This window comes from Trachinotus anak, unplaced genomic scaffold (assembly GCF_046630095.1).
Source record: "Trachinotus anak isolate AG129_WGS33_773 ecotype Australia unplaced genomic scaffold, CSIRO_AGI_Tana_v1 ptg000001l, whole genome shotgun sequence".
Taxonomy (NCBI): domain Eukaryota; kingdom Metazoa; phylum Chordata; class Actinopteri; order Carangiformes; family Carangidae; genus Trachinotus; species Trachinotus anak.
Window position 1 is genome coordinate 15,177,995 of NW_027273852.1, and position 17,527 is coordinate 15,195,521.

At 41.5% G+C, this 17,527-nt stretch overlaps 3 protein-coding genes across 3 annotated transcripts; 2 read left to right on the top strand and 1 right to left on the bottom strand.

Moving 5' to 3' along the window:
* The first annotated feature begins 2,459 nt into the window (after positions 1 to 2,459).
* LOC139622650 (zinc finger and SCAN domain-containing protein 20-like) lies at positions 2,460 to 4,702 on the top strand. The gene is made up of 3 exons (XM_071480096.1): positions 2,460 to 3,785; positions 4,060 to 4,176; positions 4,520 to 4,702. Exons 1-3 carry the CDS (start codon positions 3,386 to 3,388, stop codon positions 4,699 to 4,701), a joined length of 699 nt encoding a protein of 232 aa, XP_071336197.1. The 5' UTR covers positions 2,460 to 3,385; the 3' UTR covers position 4,702.
* Positions 4,703 to 5,660: 958 nt separating this feature from the next.
* On the bottom strand, positions 5,661 to 7,485 carry LOC139622636 (uncharacterized). The gene is made up of 2 exons (XM_071480068.1): positions 7,312 to 7,485; positions 5,661 to 6,755 (listed from the first exon to the last, which is right to left on the bottom strand). Exons 1-2 carry the CDS (start codon positions 7,483 to 7,485, stop codon positions 5,661 to 5,663), a joined length of 1,269 nt encoding a protein of 422 aa, XP_071336169.1.
* Positions 7,486 to 13,869: 6,384 nt separating this feature from the next.
* LOC139622643 (uncharacterized) lies at positions 13,870 to 17,427 on the top strand. Its single transcript, XM_071480081.1, has 2 exons — positions 13,870 to 15,992; positions 16,377 to 17,427. The coding sequence occupies exons 1-2, from the start codon at positions 15,703 to 15,705 to the stop codon at positions 17,269 to 17,271; spliced, it is 1,185 nt and encodes a 394-aa protein (XP_071336182.1). The 5' UTR covers positions 13,870 to 15,702; the 3' UTR covers positions 17,272 to 17,427.
* Positions 17,428 to 17,527: the final 100 nt, after the last annotated feature.

Genomic DNA, 17,527 nt, shown 5'->3' on the forward strand with positions numbered 1-17,527 from the left:
CTGATGGTAAGCTGAACTTAAATCAATCTGGATAAAATGTGTAGCACCTGCCAGTCTACCAGACTGTCCGGAGCTGAGACTGACCAGAGACCTGGGTTCGTTCAGAGGAAATGATTGCCTTGAATGGAAGTGAATTGCGTGTGAGACAGCATATTCATAATCATACTACTTTTGTGGTGCTGGTTTATATTTATATATATATATATATATATATATATATATATATATATATATATTAAACCTCATCAAATGTTACCTTAACACTATGACTGTTCTTAACGTTCCTCATGGGGACTCGGAAGGGGCGGGTACTACCGTATTTGGTAAATGTGTGTGTGAGGACAACTGAGTGCAATACCAGATGAGGACCTTTAGGGGGGGTTAGTGAGGTAACAGTGTGTGTGTGTCCTGATGGAAAAATGTTACTTATGGGCCAAAGCTAAAAACTTCACAGGCACCTTCAGAATGGCTCCTGCATTCATTTAAAAGGCTTTCCCTAATGGGGACCTCGATTTTGGTCCCCATGGTGTCAGAGGTCCCCATGGCGTGACTGTGTAAACAGATCAATGTCCCCATGAAGATAGCAATATAAGCACACACACACACACATACTTCTTTTTGCCCCTCAGGGGGTCCACCAGTTTTTTGCTAATTTATGGGGTCCACCCTTTCCAGTGGTTCTACAATGCTGTAAAAAAATCAGGTAATGTAAAAAAAAATAATCCCAGTCACAAAAATCACTTCAATTTAACAAAATTCAAAAGTTTTGTGTCCATGCCAGTTTTTTGGTCACTTGTGGGGCTTGTTTCTAACATAAGGTACTTGTGAGGTCCAGTGTTACACACACACACACACACACACACACACACATTTCTAGTTTTTATATCTTTGCAGGGTGTTAGGTTACTATCTGGGGCCCATTAACCACTTGTACCCGAGTGCCCGCACCGATGCAGGGGAGGGTGGCATCATGAGCTTCCCTCTACTTTCAAGCTGACAGCGTTACAAAGACAAGATAAAACAGCAATTTTTTTTTTTATTCTACTACAGAGGGTCTGGGGCATGTCTCAACATTTTGTTTATTTTTGAGCTCACTGATCTGCAAGGAAATGCTGCATCAAGAGAGCATCGGTGACATTTAATTAAATACCCCTGATGTAAATGTTACTAATGTTGCATTAGTCCAAGAAACATTGTTGTTATGAAATATGACTAACATTAACCCGTTTTGCCCCACTGGCAACAATTGTTGCAAACGGGCAAAACGGGTTAACTTGCAATGTGAAGACCTGTGCTCACAGTTAACTCCAGGGTGGAATAAAAAGAAAACAAAACAGTGTTTACTCAAAATTAGATCTTGGGTTCATTAATTTGAAATAGTTAAGTGCTGGTGCTGAAGATAATTATTTGATTATCATGCTACTACCCTGTCTTCCTATTGATGATCTTTTGTCAAGATGATAGCAGATAGACTAGTTAATGAGCTAACAAGGCATGTGAATTTGCAGGTGTAAAGGATAAAGAGATGGAATGAAGGAAGTAGTGAAGTCTATGTGCAATAGAAACCATTGGGGCTGCAGCTATTGAATATTTTGGTAATCAAGTATTCTATCCAATGTTCCATCAATTAATTGAGTACTTGGATAAAACATACCTTTGCTTAATTAATGCCCAAAATATAAAATAAGACAGATCACTTAATAATAAGCTATTTGTTAACTTTTAAAGAAAATTTGACATTTTATTGCATGCATATATTATGCAAAGTAGTAAACAGTTTCAGTCAAAATTTAGAATGCTGTCTGTCAGTACAGCTGCTTGTACAGGCAAGACAAGGCAATTTTATTTGTATAGCCTGTTTTTACAAACAGTTTGTCTCAAAGGGTTTTACATGGCATCATAACAACATCCTCTGTCCTTAGACCCTCATATCCACTGAGGAAAAACTCTATAGCTATAAAATGGTTCAGAGCTACCTGAACCAGCCCTAACTAAAAGCTCTGTCATGCACAGGGTCCAAAACTAACTTTTTGAATTTTTTTTACCAGCCAACCAAATAAGGTTGCTATCAGTATTATTTTACATGTCATTTAGGTCTTATATGTGATTCTCAATAAATATTTTAATAGTATGCACTAATACTAGCAATTAGGGGTGTGCAAAGCATCCGGTATTTGTTGAGAGGGAAAGATCAGCTATTATAATAATTATGGATGTATATGGAATACTGGTTGATGTTTTTCATAATCAATAAATATGAATTAATGTGTGACAAGGAACATAATTGAAAAGAAAATAACGTACTAACAGACATTACCTCATCAACGCTTGAACGCTGGGGTGTACTGTTGATTCTCTCTCTCTCCCACACACACACAGCCTCTTTACTGTCTTTCTGTTCTCTGGGAGTGAGCTGCTTGGCTGTTCTTCTGAGATCCCAGATGTGCATGGATCTGTGTGGGATCCTACATTTGAGTTCTCAGCGGTCAGGTCCGACCAACCCATTCGGACACGCGGGTTCGGAGTTCGTACCGAGAATTAGTCGAACCGCGCTGGTCCATGCTTCAGCACCCGTGTGTCGGGCCGCGTCTGGTTTTAATCAATACTCCCTGTATTGATTCGCCTATTAATCAAATTAAACAATATCCCACTGGCTTCTGTCAGCTCCAGTCACCGGAGCTGATTGCTGCCACTCTAATCAAAGATACTGAGAGTTCTACCGGGCGCGCCAAACAACACAAATGGGTACGCTGAATGACGGCATGATACACTTATGTCACAAAAGATCGTCTCTGCTGAAAAGACACATTACACTGTCAGGTAAACTAGCAGATACCAGCGTTGTTCTCCTCCAGTAACGCTGGTAAAAAATAACTCCCCAGAGTGGCGAGTGGTCTTAAAAATTTACCAGCCAGAGACAAAATCTACTCGTAATTGGCGAGTGTTAGTTTTGGATACAGGAAGGTCTTAAGCTCAGACTTATTAAATGTAGTTATAGTGTCTGCCTCTGACCCATGGAGAGAGCTGGTTCCACAGTAAAGGAGCCCGGTAACTGAAGGCTCTACCTCCTAGTCTGTTTTTAGAGATACTGGGAGTCACTAACAGACCTGCGTTCTGGGATACCCCTTTTCCACCAAACTGGTTCCAGGGCTGGTTCGGAGCTAGAGCCAGACTTAGCACCAGTTCTTTGGTTTTCCACAGACAAAGCACCGGTTCCTGGCTCTCAAAACCGGTGCTAGGCAAGCACCAACTCCTTGCTGGGCCAGTAGAAAGAACCACGTTACGTTGGGGGCTTCGGGCTTACGTCAGCGAGCGGGGGTGGGATTATTGACCAACCAAAGCAGAGAGACGAGACCAACAGAAAAAGAAGAACTTAAATCAAACAATGGATGTTAAAACAAAACAGCAGTCAGTGGAGGAGATAACCTGTCTCCTGGCAGTATGGTCCTCCTCGGAGATCCAGAGAAAACTGGAGGGAGCTACAAGGACCAAACCGGTCTTTGAACAGATCCAGCGAGAAATGGTGGCAGGAGGCTACGAGCGCAGAGTTGACCAGATCGTGAACAAGCTAAAGAAGCTAAAGAAGGAGTACAGGGACCAAAAGACTGAGCTGGGACGTAGTGGCAATGGTCGGCCACGCTTTAACAGCCCGCATTTCGAAATGCTCGATGCTGTCCTCGGTGACCGACCGGCGTGCAACGCTACCGGAGCACTGAATTCAGCCACAGCCATGCTGGAGTCGATGCAGGAGGACACAACCCTGGAGCAAACCTCCACAGAGCCTGGTAAGTTTATTGTTTCAGATGTTTCGCCAGTTGTAGTTTAACTTGGCTTGTAGTTTAACTTCTACTTTTCTGAAATCAGTGTTACTAGGGTAATGTTTGCTGATCAAAAGCTACCCTATAACAACAGCTAACGTTAGCATGCTACTTTGTAGATTTGCCATTGTTTAACATAGCAACGTTACCCTACATTTGGCCTCACAAACGGCTAATCATGTGTTAAGTGTTGTCGGTAAGTTTGTTTATTAAAACACTGCTCTCTTTTTTTTGCTTATAGACTTCACAGAACTGGATGTTAGTGAGGAGCTGCTGCACTCAACTCCCCGGAGAAGTAGCTCACCGACGCCATCCTCCTCCTCAAGTCGCTCATCAGTCTCTGGACAGTCCAGATCAGGTAAGATTTGTTTTACTGGGTATATAGTAACACTAGTCTGGATATTAACCCTTCCTGGGACAAATTGATATTGTTTCCTTCTCTCTTTCTTTCTTTCTCTCCTTCCTTTCATTCTCTGTCTTCCTTACCTTCTTTCTTTTCCTCCTTCCTTTCTCTCTTCCTCCCTCTTCTTTTCATTATCTTTCTTTCTTCCTCTCTCACTTCTTCCTTCTTTTCATTCTCTTTCTTCCTCTCCTTCTTTCTGTCTTTCTTTTCACCCCTTTTTCTCTCAAATATACTTGATAGTAATGTGTGGTGCAGAGTAGTGGTAGTGGTCTAATTGTTATTGATCTTTTCTAAACAGGGAAACGCAAAAGAGATTCAACGGACATGTTGGAGTACCTTGAGAGGGCGGACGAAAAGTTTCTGGAGCACAGCAGGGACATGAACAATGCGCTGCTGCAGAAATTAGGTGAGCATGCAACTGCCTATGTTGCACTGATGGGTCGCATGGTGACCCTGATGGAGGCTCAGCTGAAGAAATGAACATTTGTATTTAATTTGACATAGACTTTATATATATATATGTATAAATATTATTTTTGTTGTTGTTAATAAAGCCATTTTCAAAGTTGACACGTCTGCATCAGTATTGTCTCACTTTATGGGTACCAGTAAAGCTTGTAAGATATGAATAAATCTAAATTCCTCAAATAGTTAACTGCAGGTATGCAAGATGCAACAATATGAAAATTCAGCCATTTACTGTTTTTAGGGATAGACACTACAGGTGAGTATAGGCAATTTCTTTTAAAATTATATCACTATGAAATTCTCATTTGATCACATACACTAGTATGAAGAAACAGTTTAATTATGCATATTAGGTATTGTTATCCAAATTGGGCAATTTTGCATCAACTCTTGGTGCATAAATCTGAATGTATGATAAAGGCAGGTGCTAAATTCTTATTTGATTTTGTTAACACACAAATGAAAAAAAATGGAGGGATTTTAGAATCTGCTTTCAGGAAATCAAAATATACTGTCCACAGCCTTAACAAAGCATATTTTTGCCATATTTTGATTATAATGAGACAAATAAGGATAGGAATGATTTCTTAACAAATCCCTCTAAATATCTTCAGAATACTGCTCTGGAATATGATAAAAAACTAATTTTGAGAAAACAGCAGTTAAAGAATTAAACGGCGGTCAGACTTAATGCTGCAAGTCAACTAAAGGTCATGAAAAACATTTTAATGTTTTCAGTGTTGTATTTATAGGAGCTTGAGACAAAATCTCAATTGACCACTGCATGAAAAAAAAATCAACATTTTTGCCTGTAGTGTAGAAGTAGTGTTTTTTTTTCTGTTGGTAACTTCAGTTGGTCACTTCATCATATGATATCAAAGAAGACAACATGGTAGGTAACTTTACTTTGGTTTTACTGAAAATTCATGGCAAAAGATTCCTTGAACATGACAACAGATATGTATTGTACATCACTCATTCCCTCTGTTGAAGTACTGCATTAATGCTGCTCTAATGTGAGCTCCTTCAGGATTGCCATGGTCGGGCAATGCCTGAAGTGGAGGCTGAATGATCACATTCCTGTCTGGATGCTCCTCGCTGAAATTGTCCCCATGTTCCTCACAAATGTTGTGCAGCACGCAGCAAGTCAGTGCCATTTTCTTGGCCAGCTCCAGCTTGCTGTCGTTCCTTTTCAGGAGGCATCTCCAACGTCCTTTAAGTCTTCCAAAACACATCTCCACAATCGATCGTGCACTGCTCAGCCTGTAGTTGTAGGTGCGTTGCTCAGGGGTCAGTCTGCCAGTGTCCGAAAAGGGCTTCATGAGCCAGTTCTGCATGGGGTAGGCTGGGTCACCAATCAGATAATGCCCAACATCACAGCCAGAGATGGACACCTTGTTTTGGCTCAGTAATTCCCCATCATTTACAATTTCCCACAAATGTGACTGCCGGAGTACCCTTGCGTCGTGCACACTCCCTGGAAAGCCAACACACACATCCCAGAAGAGACCTTTACCGTCCACCACTGCTTGCAAAATAATTGAATGCCATCCTTTACGGTTGTAGTAGTCTCGCGGATGCTCCTCAGGTGCAATAATTGGGAGGTGGCTTCCATCTATGGCACCGACACACTGTGGTACTCTCCAACGATTATTGAAGAATGTGGCTAGTTCGACGAACTTGTCAGCATCAGGACATGTGATATGGGCAGGAAGTAGAACCTTGATAACTGCGTTGCAGAAGTCCTGAAGACAATTAAAAACCGTGCTCAGGCCTATTCCAAAAGGATGGCTGATGGTACTGTACTCACTCCCAGTTGCCAGCTTCCAGATGGCTATTGCAACACGCTTCTCGATCGGGATATACAAACGGTAGTTTGTGTTTCTTCTCCCCATGGCATGCTTGACTTGAGTGCAGATGTACTCAAACGACTCCCTGGACACACGGAAATTCTGCACAAACTGATGAGAGCTGAAATCAGGAACAATTGTGTCCCACCAGTGCTTGGACCGTGGATATGCCCAGACAACAGCTGACCGCCGCTGTGCCCTCAGCCACAAAGCTACCTGTTAAGATAGAAATACACAGACAGAGTATTGACTTGATTTTTAAATGCAGTACAACTGAGCAACAAATAAAATAAAAACACATATACTCTGTATATATCTACATGGCACACACACACACACACACACACACACACACACATTGATAGCAATTACCATGTAAAAAAATGCTTTCTGAGATCAGACTATGGGATTAGAGAAATGTTTCCACAGGTAGATTTTACTCCCCGAAGAAAGTAATTCATGTGTATACGTTAGCAAGTTTCTTATCAGCTTTTATGTGTTACATAACTACATGCAGACAATGAAAACACCACATTACACAGAGCAAAGTATCCTCAGAGCAAAGTAAGTTCATATCTACAATTACTGCATCCGAAGTCGAAAAGAAACTAAAAAGAAGTATCCTATAATGTTGAAATAAGTCGTTTTCCACCGCAGAACATTTGACTGTTTGTTGAATTTGGGCGGGCTGTGAGGACGAGCTCTTGGCTAACATTGAGAACAACAAAGGCTAACGTGCATCTTACGTTCAGTTTTTAAGAGTAACACTTACCCGTCTTCTTGAGCGTGATCGCTGTTCGTGGCATAATCGTCGAGCAGTGTTTACTTGCTGGTTCGCCAAATTTTGCTCCCCAAGAAAGGCTCCAAAAGCCAACAGCAACACTTGAACCGCAACGTAGTCCTCCATCTTTGTTGTGGCGAAATGACGTGACGTATACGTATACATTGACGTGATGACGTGGCTCTCTGGCTGGCACCCGCCTGTGGAAAAGCAAACCGGTTCGTAGTTGAACCAACCACGAACCAGCTCTAGCACCAGCACTAGCACCAGCCCTGGAACCAGTTTGGTGGAAAAGGGGTAGGAGCGGAGTGCTCTGGTAGGACAATAAGGAATAATGAGTTCTTTCAGATAGGATGGAGCTTAATCATTAAGAGCCTTGTAAGTCAATAGAAGCATTTTGAAGTCTATTTTAAATCCTACAAGAAGCCAGTGGAGAGAAGCTAAAGTGGGAGAGATGTGCTCTCCTCCTAACTCCTGTCAAAACCCTCGCTGCACAGGGGTGCAGGCTGGTGCTTTGAGCAGAAACTTGTCCATAAGAGGCTGTGATGATTTACTGAAAAAGATGTGGGGAAAAAAAAATACTTAATAGATATTTTGAAGGCTAAATGTCTTCATCATAAAATAAGCCTTAACAAATCTACACGCTCACAACGTGTCATATCACGGCGCATTGTGAGCTTGTAGATCGGCTATTTTCAAATAGCTGAAGTGTGAATATGTAGGACTGAAGTGGTTACTGTTAAGTTAATTGTCTATGTCTTATTTTGGCCAAATTGTGAAATCTTCCTAGTTCTACTAACAGTGCTGATTCACTGTGCACTACAATGCAAAAAAAATCCAAACAAACTATAAGGCTAGTAATAAAATAAAAATGCTTTCAACAAGTTATCCTGAAAGTGCATGTATTTATTTATGCAAACAGGTTGGTGATCAGACTACATTTTACACTTTGATAATGCGGTAATCAAAACGGAACAATGGATTCAGAATACTCAAAGCTACATTAGGTAACCAACTATTCACCTTAAAATAGCAGCTGTAAAACGATTGGATATACCTAATGGTATACTGACTATACCAACAGTGAATGAATGAAATTAATGAACAGTCAGACTGGCAACTTCAGCCATGGCACAGAGCTGCCATGGCTAAAATGAAGCCAGTTAGATACTGTAGCTACAGACATGACAAAGCTCCAAATTGCTAGTACAGTCATGATTATGACTGTACTGATGATTGATAGATTCAATTAGATTCAATATTGTGATTCAAGTGAATGGGAGAACAGTTAAAACATAGGTTTAGTTTCCAAATAACACACTTCTATTAGTAATCTTCAATGTAGTACACTGTGTGTCATGTACTCACTGGTGTAGTGTGCATATACTAACAGGGTAGTCTTCAAATCAAACACTGCTCGTCACCCCTTAGTGGAAATGTTCTGCTATTTGCCAAGTAATTTGCATTAGCAATATCATTAACAGCAAAAAAAGTGTTACAGACTGCAAAATTAACCAGATGAACAAACATATAACTTTTATCTGACATAACTGAGGTCAAACGTGCATTTGTTTAATGTGTTGTTAACTGCGAAAACCACAGCAGCTACTCCAAACTACAGCGCATTTCCGCTTTGAACAAAGAAGTGTTTGAGGATTTTGTACATTAAACTTAAGCCAAAAGAAAAGGAAAGCCAGCCTACTTAGAATAAAACTAATGAATCAATTTTTGATTTTGTATTAGTTGAGACAGATTTGACTGAGTAATTTAGCCAAGACTTTGTAAACAACAGGCTGAAAATTTTTATGTGACATCAGTTGATATTACTGTACAACTGTGAATTGGGGTTGTGCGCAGTTCTTGTGCCTAGATAGTAGATACTTTAAGAAATTTATGGGGTGGATAGAAGACAGAGAGGGAAACAGAGGGCAAATTGAAAACGTGTGTCCATACTTCTGATCAGTCCACTGCTTTCATTCTAACCTCTTCAGGTGTTTTTCTACTGCAGCAATTTCCTCTGGTGTCCAACAATGTTTTACAGCAGCTTGCTTACCTAAGTAGGCAGAAAAAGATGACATTTTGATTAAACTGACAATTTGCAGAGCTGTGATCGGCTTCGTGATGGGAATGGCAGTTCTTTTGATTATACTGAATCTCTAGATCGACCGGATAGACCGATAGATAGACTGGGCCAGACTCATATATGAATCGCTCCACACGTTCACCATCACTTTATTTAGCATCGGTTCTATTTCACCACATTTCCTCCCTCACTTTACAATCCTTCCCTTAAACTGCAGCTTCTCGTGCCCAACCAAACTATATGTTCACATGAGGCGGTGTATCAGACAGCAGAGAGACAGGCCACTTTTTTCTCCTGTGTGATCAAGGAAATATGACCGTAATTGAATAATGATAATTAAAGCTTTAAAAAAAGAAATTTTTATCGTGATCTCAATAGATCATTTTACATCCCAGCAGTAGCTTCTAGCAACCCGGAGGCTGAAATGCAACTGACGCTGTGATTGGGAGAGAGCGCGTGGGTGGCACAACAGGCCAAAACACAAAATCAAAACATAAACATGATTTGCAGGCTGCAAATAAAATTTTTAAATGTGAATATTCTGGCTGTACTATTGTTGTCATGTTTGTTGACATGATTCCTTAGTCTCTGGTGACATGTTTAGTGATTTTATGATTACTTGCTGTACATTTCTTACATAGAGCTCCTATAAGAAAAGAAGATCGATCAAGACAAGACAGAATGTTTAATATAGTCTAACATATTACTGATCATAAGCCTGTGAATATTCTCATTAGTCCAGGTCATGTTATCTCAAAGGAATTTTAAATCGAAAGCAACTGGACTTGGTTATTTGTCTAGGAAGACGTTTCACCTCTCATCCAAGAGGCTTCATCAGTTCATGCTCGCATCTGACCAGGCTGAGACTGGTCCAACTGTCTGGTGTGGAGACCCTGGTATTTAACCTCTGGGAGGGGCTTTCACAAGGCTGATGATGTCACTGGTTCCCTTTGTGCTCCATGTGCCAATGACAGTCGTTAGAGTGACTGTTTTGGTGGAAAGTTGGTTTCGACTTCGTTAGTGCCCTATTGTGTTACAACGACAGTCGTTGGAGTCACATGCCACTTGTGAACAGTTGTTATTCTTTGAGGCTAAAATGTTGAATCTCCTGGGAAGGGATGAAAGGGCAGCATTGTAAATTGGAGATAGGTGGTGTCTGAGACCTCCTCCCCTGTTGAGGGATGGTTTCTCTACTTTTACATAGATGGCTTCTTTCACTCCTCTTTCAAACCACCTGTCCTCTCTGTCTAGGATGTGAGCATTGCTGTCCTCAAAGGAGTGGGCTTTCTCCTTGAGATGTAAATGGACAGCAGAGTCCAAACCTGAGGAGTTGGCTCTCCTGTGTTGGGCCATGCGTTTATGCAGTGGTTGTTTTGTTTCTCCAATGTAGAGGTCTTTGCATTCCTCGTTGCATTGGACTGCATACACCAGATTGCTTTTGCGGGTGTGTGGTGTTCTGTCCTTGGGATGTACCAGTTTCTGTCTGAGTGTGTTGCTAGGTTTGAAATACATGGGGATACAGTGTTTGTTAAAGATCCTCCTGAGTTTTTTCTGATACCCCAGACACATATTATTACTGATCTTGTTTCACACAAACACAAAGTCAGAGGTAACAACTATGACCCACCCAAAAAAAAACACAGTTTGACCTACTTTTTCCCTCACACAATGGGTCTCATTCCCTTCCTGGGTAGGAATCTCTTTTACGTTTATTAAGAATTCAGAGACATGCTTTTATTGAGTGATATAACCATCAACATTAATTTTCAAGTCAATAGACCTGGGGTCTCATTTATAAAACTGTGCGTGGGATCGTTACTAAAAGTGTACGTACGCCCAAAAGCCAAGTTTTGCGTGCGGCAAAAAATATTCCGATTTATAAAACCATGCGTACACACACTTGTAAGCAAACTTCCCTTTATAAATCACAGAGTGCCTACAAGTGTGTGCAGCTGAATCAGCTTCACGTTCCGCCCTGTACACACCCTGTTTTAACTATAGATGGTCAATGCAAACCACCACATGAATGCAATCTGCATGTAAATGAGCCTGACGTGCTCTTGTTCTGTTGGTGTTGTGAATTGGCTGCACGTGTGAAAGTGGCAACGTGACATGTTGCTGCCGCTGTCAACGGTGTCAGTGGCACAGAGTGCACGGTTGTGTGGTTTTGGTCTCTGCCCTCTCAAATCCTGGACCCGGTTCGGCACAAAGTTACAGCAATGACAACAGTTCTAGTGAATCTGAAACGAGTTATTAACCATTCATCATGGTCTCCCTCTCCCTCCTTATTCTCCTCCAGAGATGCCATGGTGCAGCATTACGCACGGGGCTCACCGCTGTACAGTGATTAGACTGATCGATAACACTTTGAATAATTAGCAGAATCTGTTACATTCTGTGGAATAAACGATCATGACACTTTTCTTTATGCCTGTAGGACTAAGAAAACAGAATGTAAAAATTGTGCAAACGATTAATGGATTTTTTTCCCCCCAGGCTTTGAGATTTAATTGACTCATATGTTCACAGTATCATAGGAAAATGTCTAATTAACTTGTTAGGAAGACTGGATGCTTTACTCCATGCAGCCGCGCCGTCCTCTCCTCCCCCTGTGCTCCGGGAGTGGACAATATGATGGAGAGATGGTGATTAAATATAGAGAAGGAATTTAGATTTTGAGTTTTGAGTTTCAGTTAGATTCCAAGATGTTCCTGAAACAATTGCTCAGTCCAGTGGAAAAAATAATGTTGTTGAATTAAATCATTCTGATACATGGATCTAACGCATGATACGGGTTGAAATTAAATGTGTGACAATTCCCCTTTTCCTCCAAACCATGCGTACGCATGGGTCAGAGTTTGCTTAAGGGTGCGCACATTCTCCCGTCAAGTTTGTTTTTTATAGATCACAACCTTGGCATGGAAAGTCACGTACGCCACTTCCGGGCCCGTTTTGAGCAACCTATTCCACAAAGAGCCACTGTGGCTCCACAACCTTTGTGGAATAGGTTGCCTATGCTTGCAATAGACAATTCTCTTTAAAAGCAAGATAAAAGGCAGTAGCCCAAAAGAGAATCCAAGCCCCAAAGCTTACCTCTTTTTTTTGCAGACACACTCAATTTATGGACTTGTGATGTGGAGGTACATTCTTGGAGGGATGACATGCTGACCTCATCTTCTGACCCCTCTTCTCTTGGCATACTGACATCTAGACACAGAAAGAACTTTATTAAATAATACAAGACAAAAACTGTCAGTAAAGCCCTTTGAGACAAACTGTTTGTAAAACAGGGCTATACAAATAAAATTGCCTTGCCCAGTAGAGCGATTATTTTATTTTATAAAATAATCCAGTATTTGGCATTTGTGTCTCGTCTTAAATAGAAGTGGTAAAAATCAGTCTGCTTTAATTATTCAGGCTCACCTGTTGCAGACCCACCCTGGTCTTGGACTTGGTATGTGGAGGCACATTCGTGCAGGGATGAAATGCTGACCTCATCTTCCGACCCCTCTTCTCCTGGACACAGAAAAGGCTTATTCAAACATGCAAGACAGACATATTAACTTTAATATTAAGTAGTCAAGCTAGTACAGCTAGCTTGATAAGGATATTCATCAAATAACTATTGTGACTCTAACAGCAGTGATAAAGGGTATACAGATTTTAGAAAAGTGATCAGTGGTAAAAATGCATGCCATCACCAAAGGTTCATACCACAAGACAGTGTTTTTAATATTGGGTTTCCGTATCCATTAATGTCACTTCATGTAAATGAAAAAGAACACTGTACGCATCCAGGGACAAAGGCCATTGTATATTGCTTATTTCATTGAAGTATGACTGTGAGCTACAAAGAAGCCTGTGGACCCAGTTCAGGCAGACAACTCAGCTGCACCAAATCTTGATCAGCTGGTGAGTCAAATTGTTAGAGCAGGCTATTCAAACCTCCCTGCTTACCTGATCTTCCCTTTCCTGGGGAGGGGGGTGTTTTGCCATTCATTCCCTGTAACATCTGTCAGGCAGGTCAGGGAATGAATATATCGAGACAGAGCCTGACATCAACTTGCTTGCTGCTAGTTACAATAATTATTCATAACTAATAAAGACATTAAACTAATCAAGAGTTGTCTGACTGAACTGGTTCTTCAAACAGCTGGTCAGCTTATTGTCCCTCTCCTCTGTCCAAATATCTGTCCTGTTTACCATATGATTCTGTGTCAGTGCTGGTTCTTTATTCATCCTCTCCATTTTAATGTAGAACGTAGCATATATAATGATTACCTATCATTAATATTTAGCCATAATGTAATTAACATCACCACCATGTTCTATGCTGTCTCTCTTAATTGGCAAAAGAAACATGGTGACATTCATAATTTCTGAAGCTGCACTTAGAGATTTGCCAAGAGTCTTGGCAAATCTCTAAGTGCAGCTTCAAGCCAGATCTTTACAAAGTATTTGAGACAGCTACCTATTCACACTGCTGCAACTTTGCTCTGCAACATTTTGTAATGATTTTGTCTTGTTCTGAATCTTTGGTGTGAGCTGGGTTTTACAGATGAATGACAGTTCAGAGAAATGTAATATTGTCACTGTACTTTGACAATACAGTGTATCATAAAGCACATTTGAATCCCAGACCCCCATCTTGCTGAATCAGACTTGCACCCTCAATGATGACCGATGATGGCTAGTTTATAACCAATTTAAAAACAATCACCACATACCTTCAATGTCCTCTTCTGAAGGCTCCTCCATGCCAATGGTCTCTAAAATGTTAATTGATATAATATTATTGAGTTGGAAAGCTGAAACTGTGGGCAATCTGCCAATTAAGACTAAACAGTCAAACATACAGTCGAAATACAATACAGAACTATAAAACGTACTCTTTATCTGTATGTTTGTGTCTATGTAAAAGTAAACTATAGACATGGGATAACACTACTGTCATTCTCATCCAGTCACCATTACACCCCTATGTTTTACAGGGTAAATACTTGCTTACTGGATGCTTAAAAATAAATGTCATATATTGCACTTTTAAAATATAATAATAACACTTAGTAACATTCACATCAACTTGAATTTCATCCAGACTTTTTCCTTTGTATTCTCCTAAGCGTCCCTGCTCCATGGCCAGTAGCACTTTGCTGACTTTGGCCAACTGGAGGGTGCCCTCTGGAAGGCGGTAGTGCTTCCGGTGGACAGCGATATTATGCCCGAGGAAGTCTGCCAACTGATCGAGTTCTGTGGTCTTGAGGTTCAATACAGTAGAGAGGGTGGCAATATGTTTCCTCAGTTTTGTTGATGTTAATGCTTTAGGATTTTTGATGTGTGCACATTCTTTCACAAACTGCCTTATGCAGTCAGAAGCCCTTATGTAATGGACAGAGTGTGGTAATGCAAACAGATTTCCATTGTCACACAGCACCCCGCATTCTTTTCTCTTCTTGGTTAGAGCATCGAGTGACTCTCTCATGAGTGGCGTCAAAAGAACGGGAACCTTTCTTCCTCTCTTTCCTACAATTGTAATCCTTACAAAATGTTTGCACAGCTTCTGTTCAAGTGGTGCAAGAGCCAAGCTTACATCTCCATGTGTGTCTGATGTGTCCTTTGACAGGTACGAAGACAGGAGCATCCTGGACACTTCCCCTCCTCTTCGGCGTTTAAACAGTACAACTTGTGTCAGAGTCACTTTTGCAAGCTCTTTCCAGTTTGATGGTGATGGGTGTTCTTGCAGATCATTCAAATGTTGCTGCTGTTTCTCAGCTAGATGACAATGAAGCTTTTGGATATCTTGTGTGAAAGGTAAGAGTTGAGGAGCATTCCATTTGCTCTGGTCAAGCTGAGTTAATGCTTGGCTCGCAATGTCAAATCTCCAACTTTCTTGATAAAGCTGTGCAAAATCCTCAGCATCTTGAGTAGCTTGTTTATCTTTCTTTTTCAGGCCTTCAGATTTGATAAACATGGCCAAAGAATGCAAGCTATGGCCAACCTTGCGAGGAAGAGTTTCTGCCGTATATACTGATGTTAACTGACTATCTTCTCATTCTTCTTGAACAGTCTGTAACCATACTTGAGAAGGCAGCGGTCTTCTTTAATAACAACTGCAATCCTGTCTTGATTCATAACCGTGCGTTCAAACCAAACGCGATGGACGCGATGCCATCGCCCGTATCGCGAGTATCGCGTCGCTCGACACATTTGTGTCACATTTGTGATCATCGCTTAATCGCTTCATCGCGCGATGACGCAATCCACCTCCCGCTATTTTCTTCACATCCCGCTCGTCCACCATGGCTGAGTTAACAACCGTAGCTGCGCTTTATCTGTTGTATTTGGATCGGAAACCCAAACGCCGCCGTGTCTGGGTTCATGATATCCTCCGCAGACGCTCACAGCTGGGTGAATATCATCACCTCCTCCAGGAGCTGCGTCTGGATGACGGCCGTTTCCAGCGGTACTTGAGGCTGACGGTGGCCCAGTTTGAGGACCTCTTGGCCCGGATCGGTGCGAGGATCTCCCGCATGGACACCAACTACAGGCGCTCCATTCCAGCTGCGGAGCGCCTGTCCATCTGTCTCCGGTTAGTTTCTTATATAATTTCTTGATTAAAATGGACTAAATACATAGAAGAAAGTGTTTCTGATTAAAACAAACTGTTGAAAATTGTTTGTCCCCGTCCCCCCTTGTAATTTTCTGGAACATGAACAAAGCCCAATACAAAATATATAGAAAAAACCTACATAGATAATCAAAAAGTATGAAAACAAAACAAATGAATGACTTCTATCTGTTCAAAAAGTATAAACTTGAGTCCTACCCTTTCTAATTTCATATCATATAATAATAATAATGATAATAGTAGTCATTCAAGTATAAATGACTTATCAAATGTATCAAATATATGCATATATATATATATATATATATAAAAAGTCAAGATTATATCATTATTATTGTGTTACAGCTATTTAGCTACAGGTGACAGCTTCAGGACCATTGCCAACAGCTTCCGCGTCGGAGTGTCCACTGTCTCCAAAATAGTCGATGACGTGGTCAGCACTATCTGGGACAGCCTGGTGGACGACTTCATGTCTGTGCCCACAACAGATGAGTGGAGGTCCATTGCTGGGAGGTTTGAGGAGCGGTGGAACTTCCCTCTCTGCTGCGGAGCAGTGGATGGCAAACACGTGGTGCTGAAGGCCCCAGCCAACTCGGGGTCTCAGTTCTACAACTATAAGGGAACTTACTCTATAGTTCTCTTGGCAGTTGTAGATTCTGAGTACCAGTTCCGGGTTGTTGATGTCGGAGGCTATGGGAGGAGCAGTGATGGTGGCATTCTGGCCAACTCAGCCTTCGGCCAAGCGCTGAGATCTGGCACCCTCCATTTGCCTTCTGACCTGCCCCTACCAGGAGCTGAGGACAGAGGACCACAGCCATATGTTTTTGTTGCGGATGAGGCCTTTCCTTTGCGCAGAAACATGATGAGGCCTTTCCCCGGGCGCCTTCTTCCCAGAGAGCGTCGCATTTTCAACTACCGTTTGTCCAGAGCACGGATGGTTGTTGAGAACGCCTTTGGGATCCTGGCATCACAGTGGAGAATGTACCGACGTGCTGTGGAGGTCCAGCCAGAAGTCGCAGAAAGGTGTGTGAAGGCAATCTGTCTTCTCCACAACTTCCTGCAACAGACAACTCCAGCAGCTGCAGCGGTGGGGAGCGTCCCAGGTGGCGAGGTGGAGCCTTTGCCAGGGCTGGGAAGACTTGCGTCCAACAATGCAGCAAGAGAGGCCATCAGGGTGCGTGAGACCTTCACCTCCTACTTCACCAGCGAAGGAAAGGTCCCCTGGCAGGAAAACATCTAGTGCACAAGCACCCCAAAACGGCTCTTTTAAGAGCCACCTACAATTCCAACAGAGCAAAAGTCCTGCAATATCAAAATATTATTTTTAAGTGCCATTTTTGTTGTTGTAATACACTACCGGTATGTTCTCATAATTTAAAAAAAACTTAACTTAACCAATATCTTCAATTTATATCATACGAGACAAAAATTTGTTATATGATCATTTTATAATAAAATTTAACCTCTGAATTGAATGTTATTTGACATATGTACAT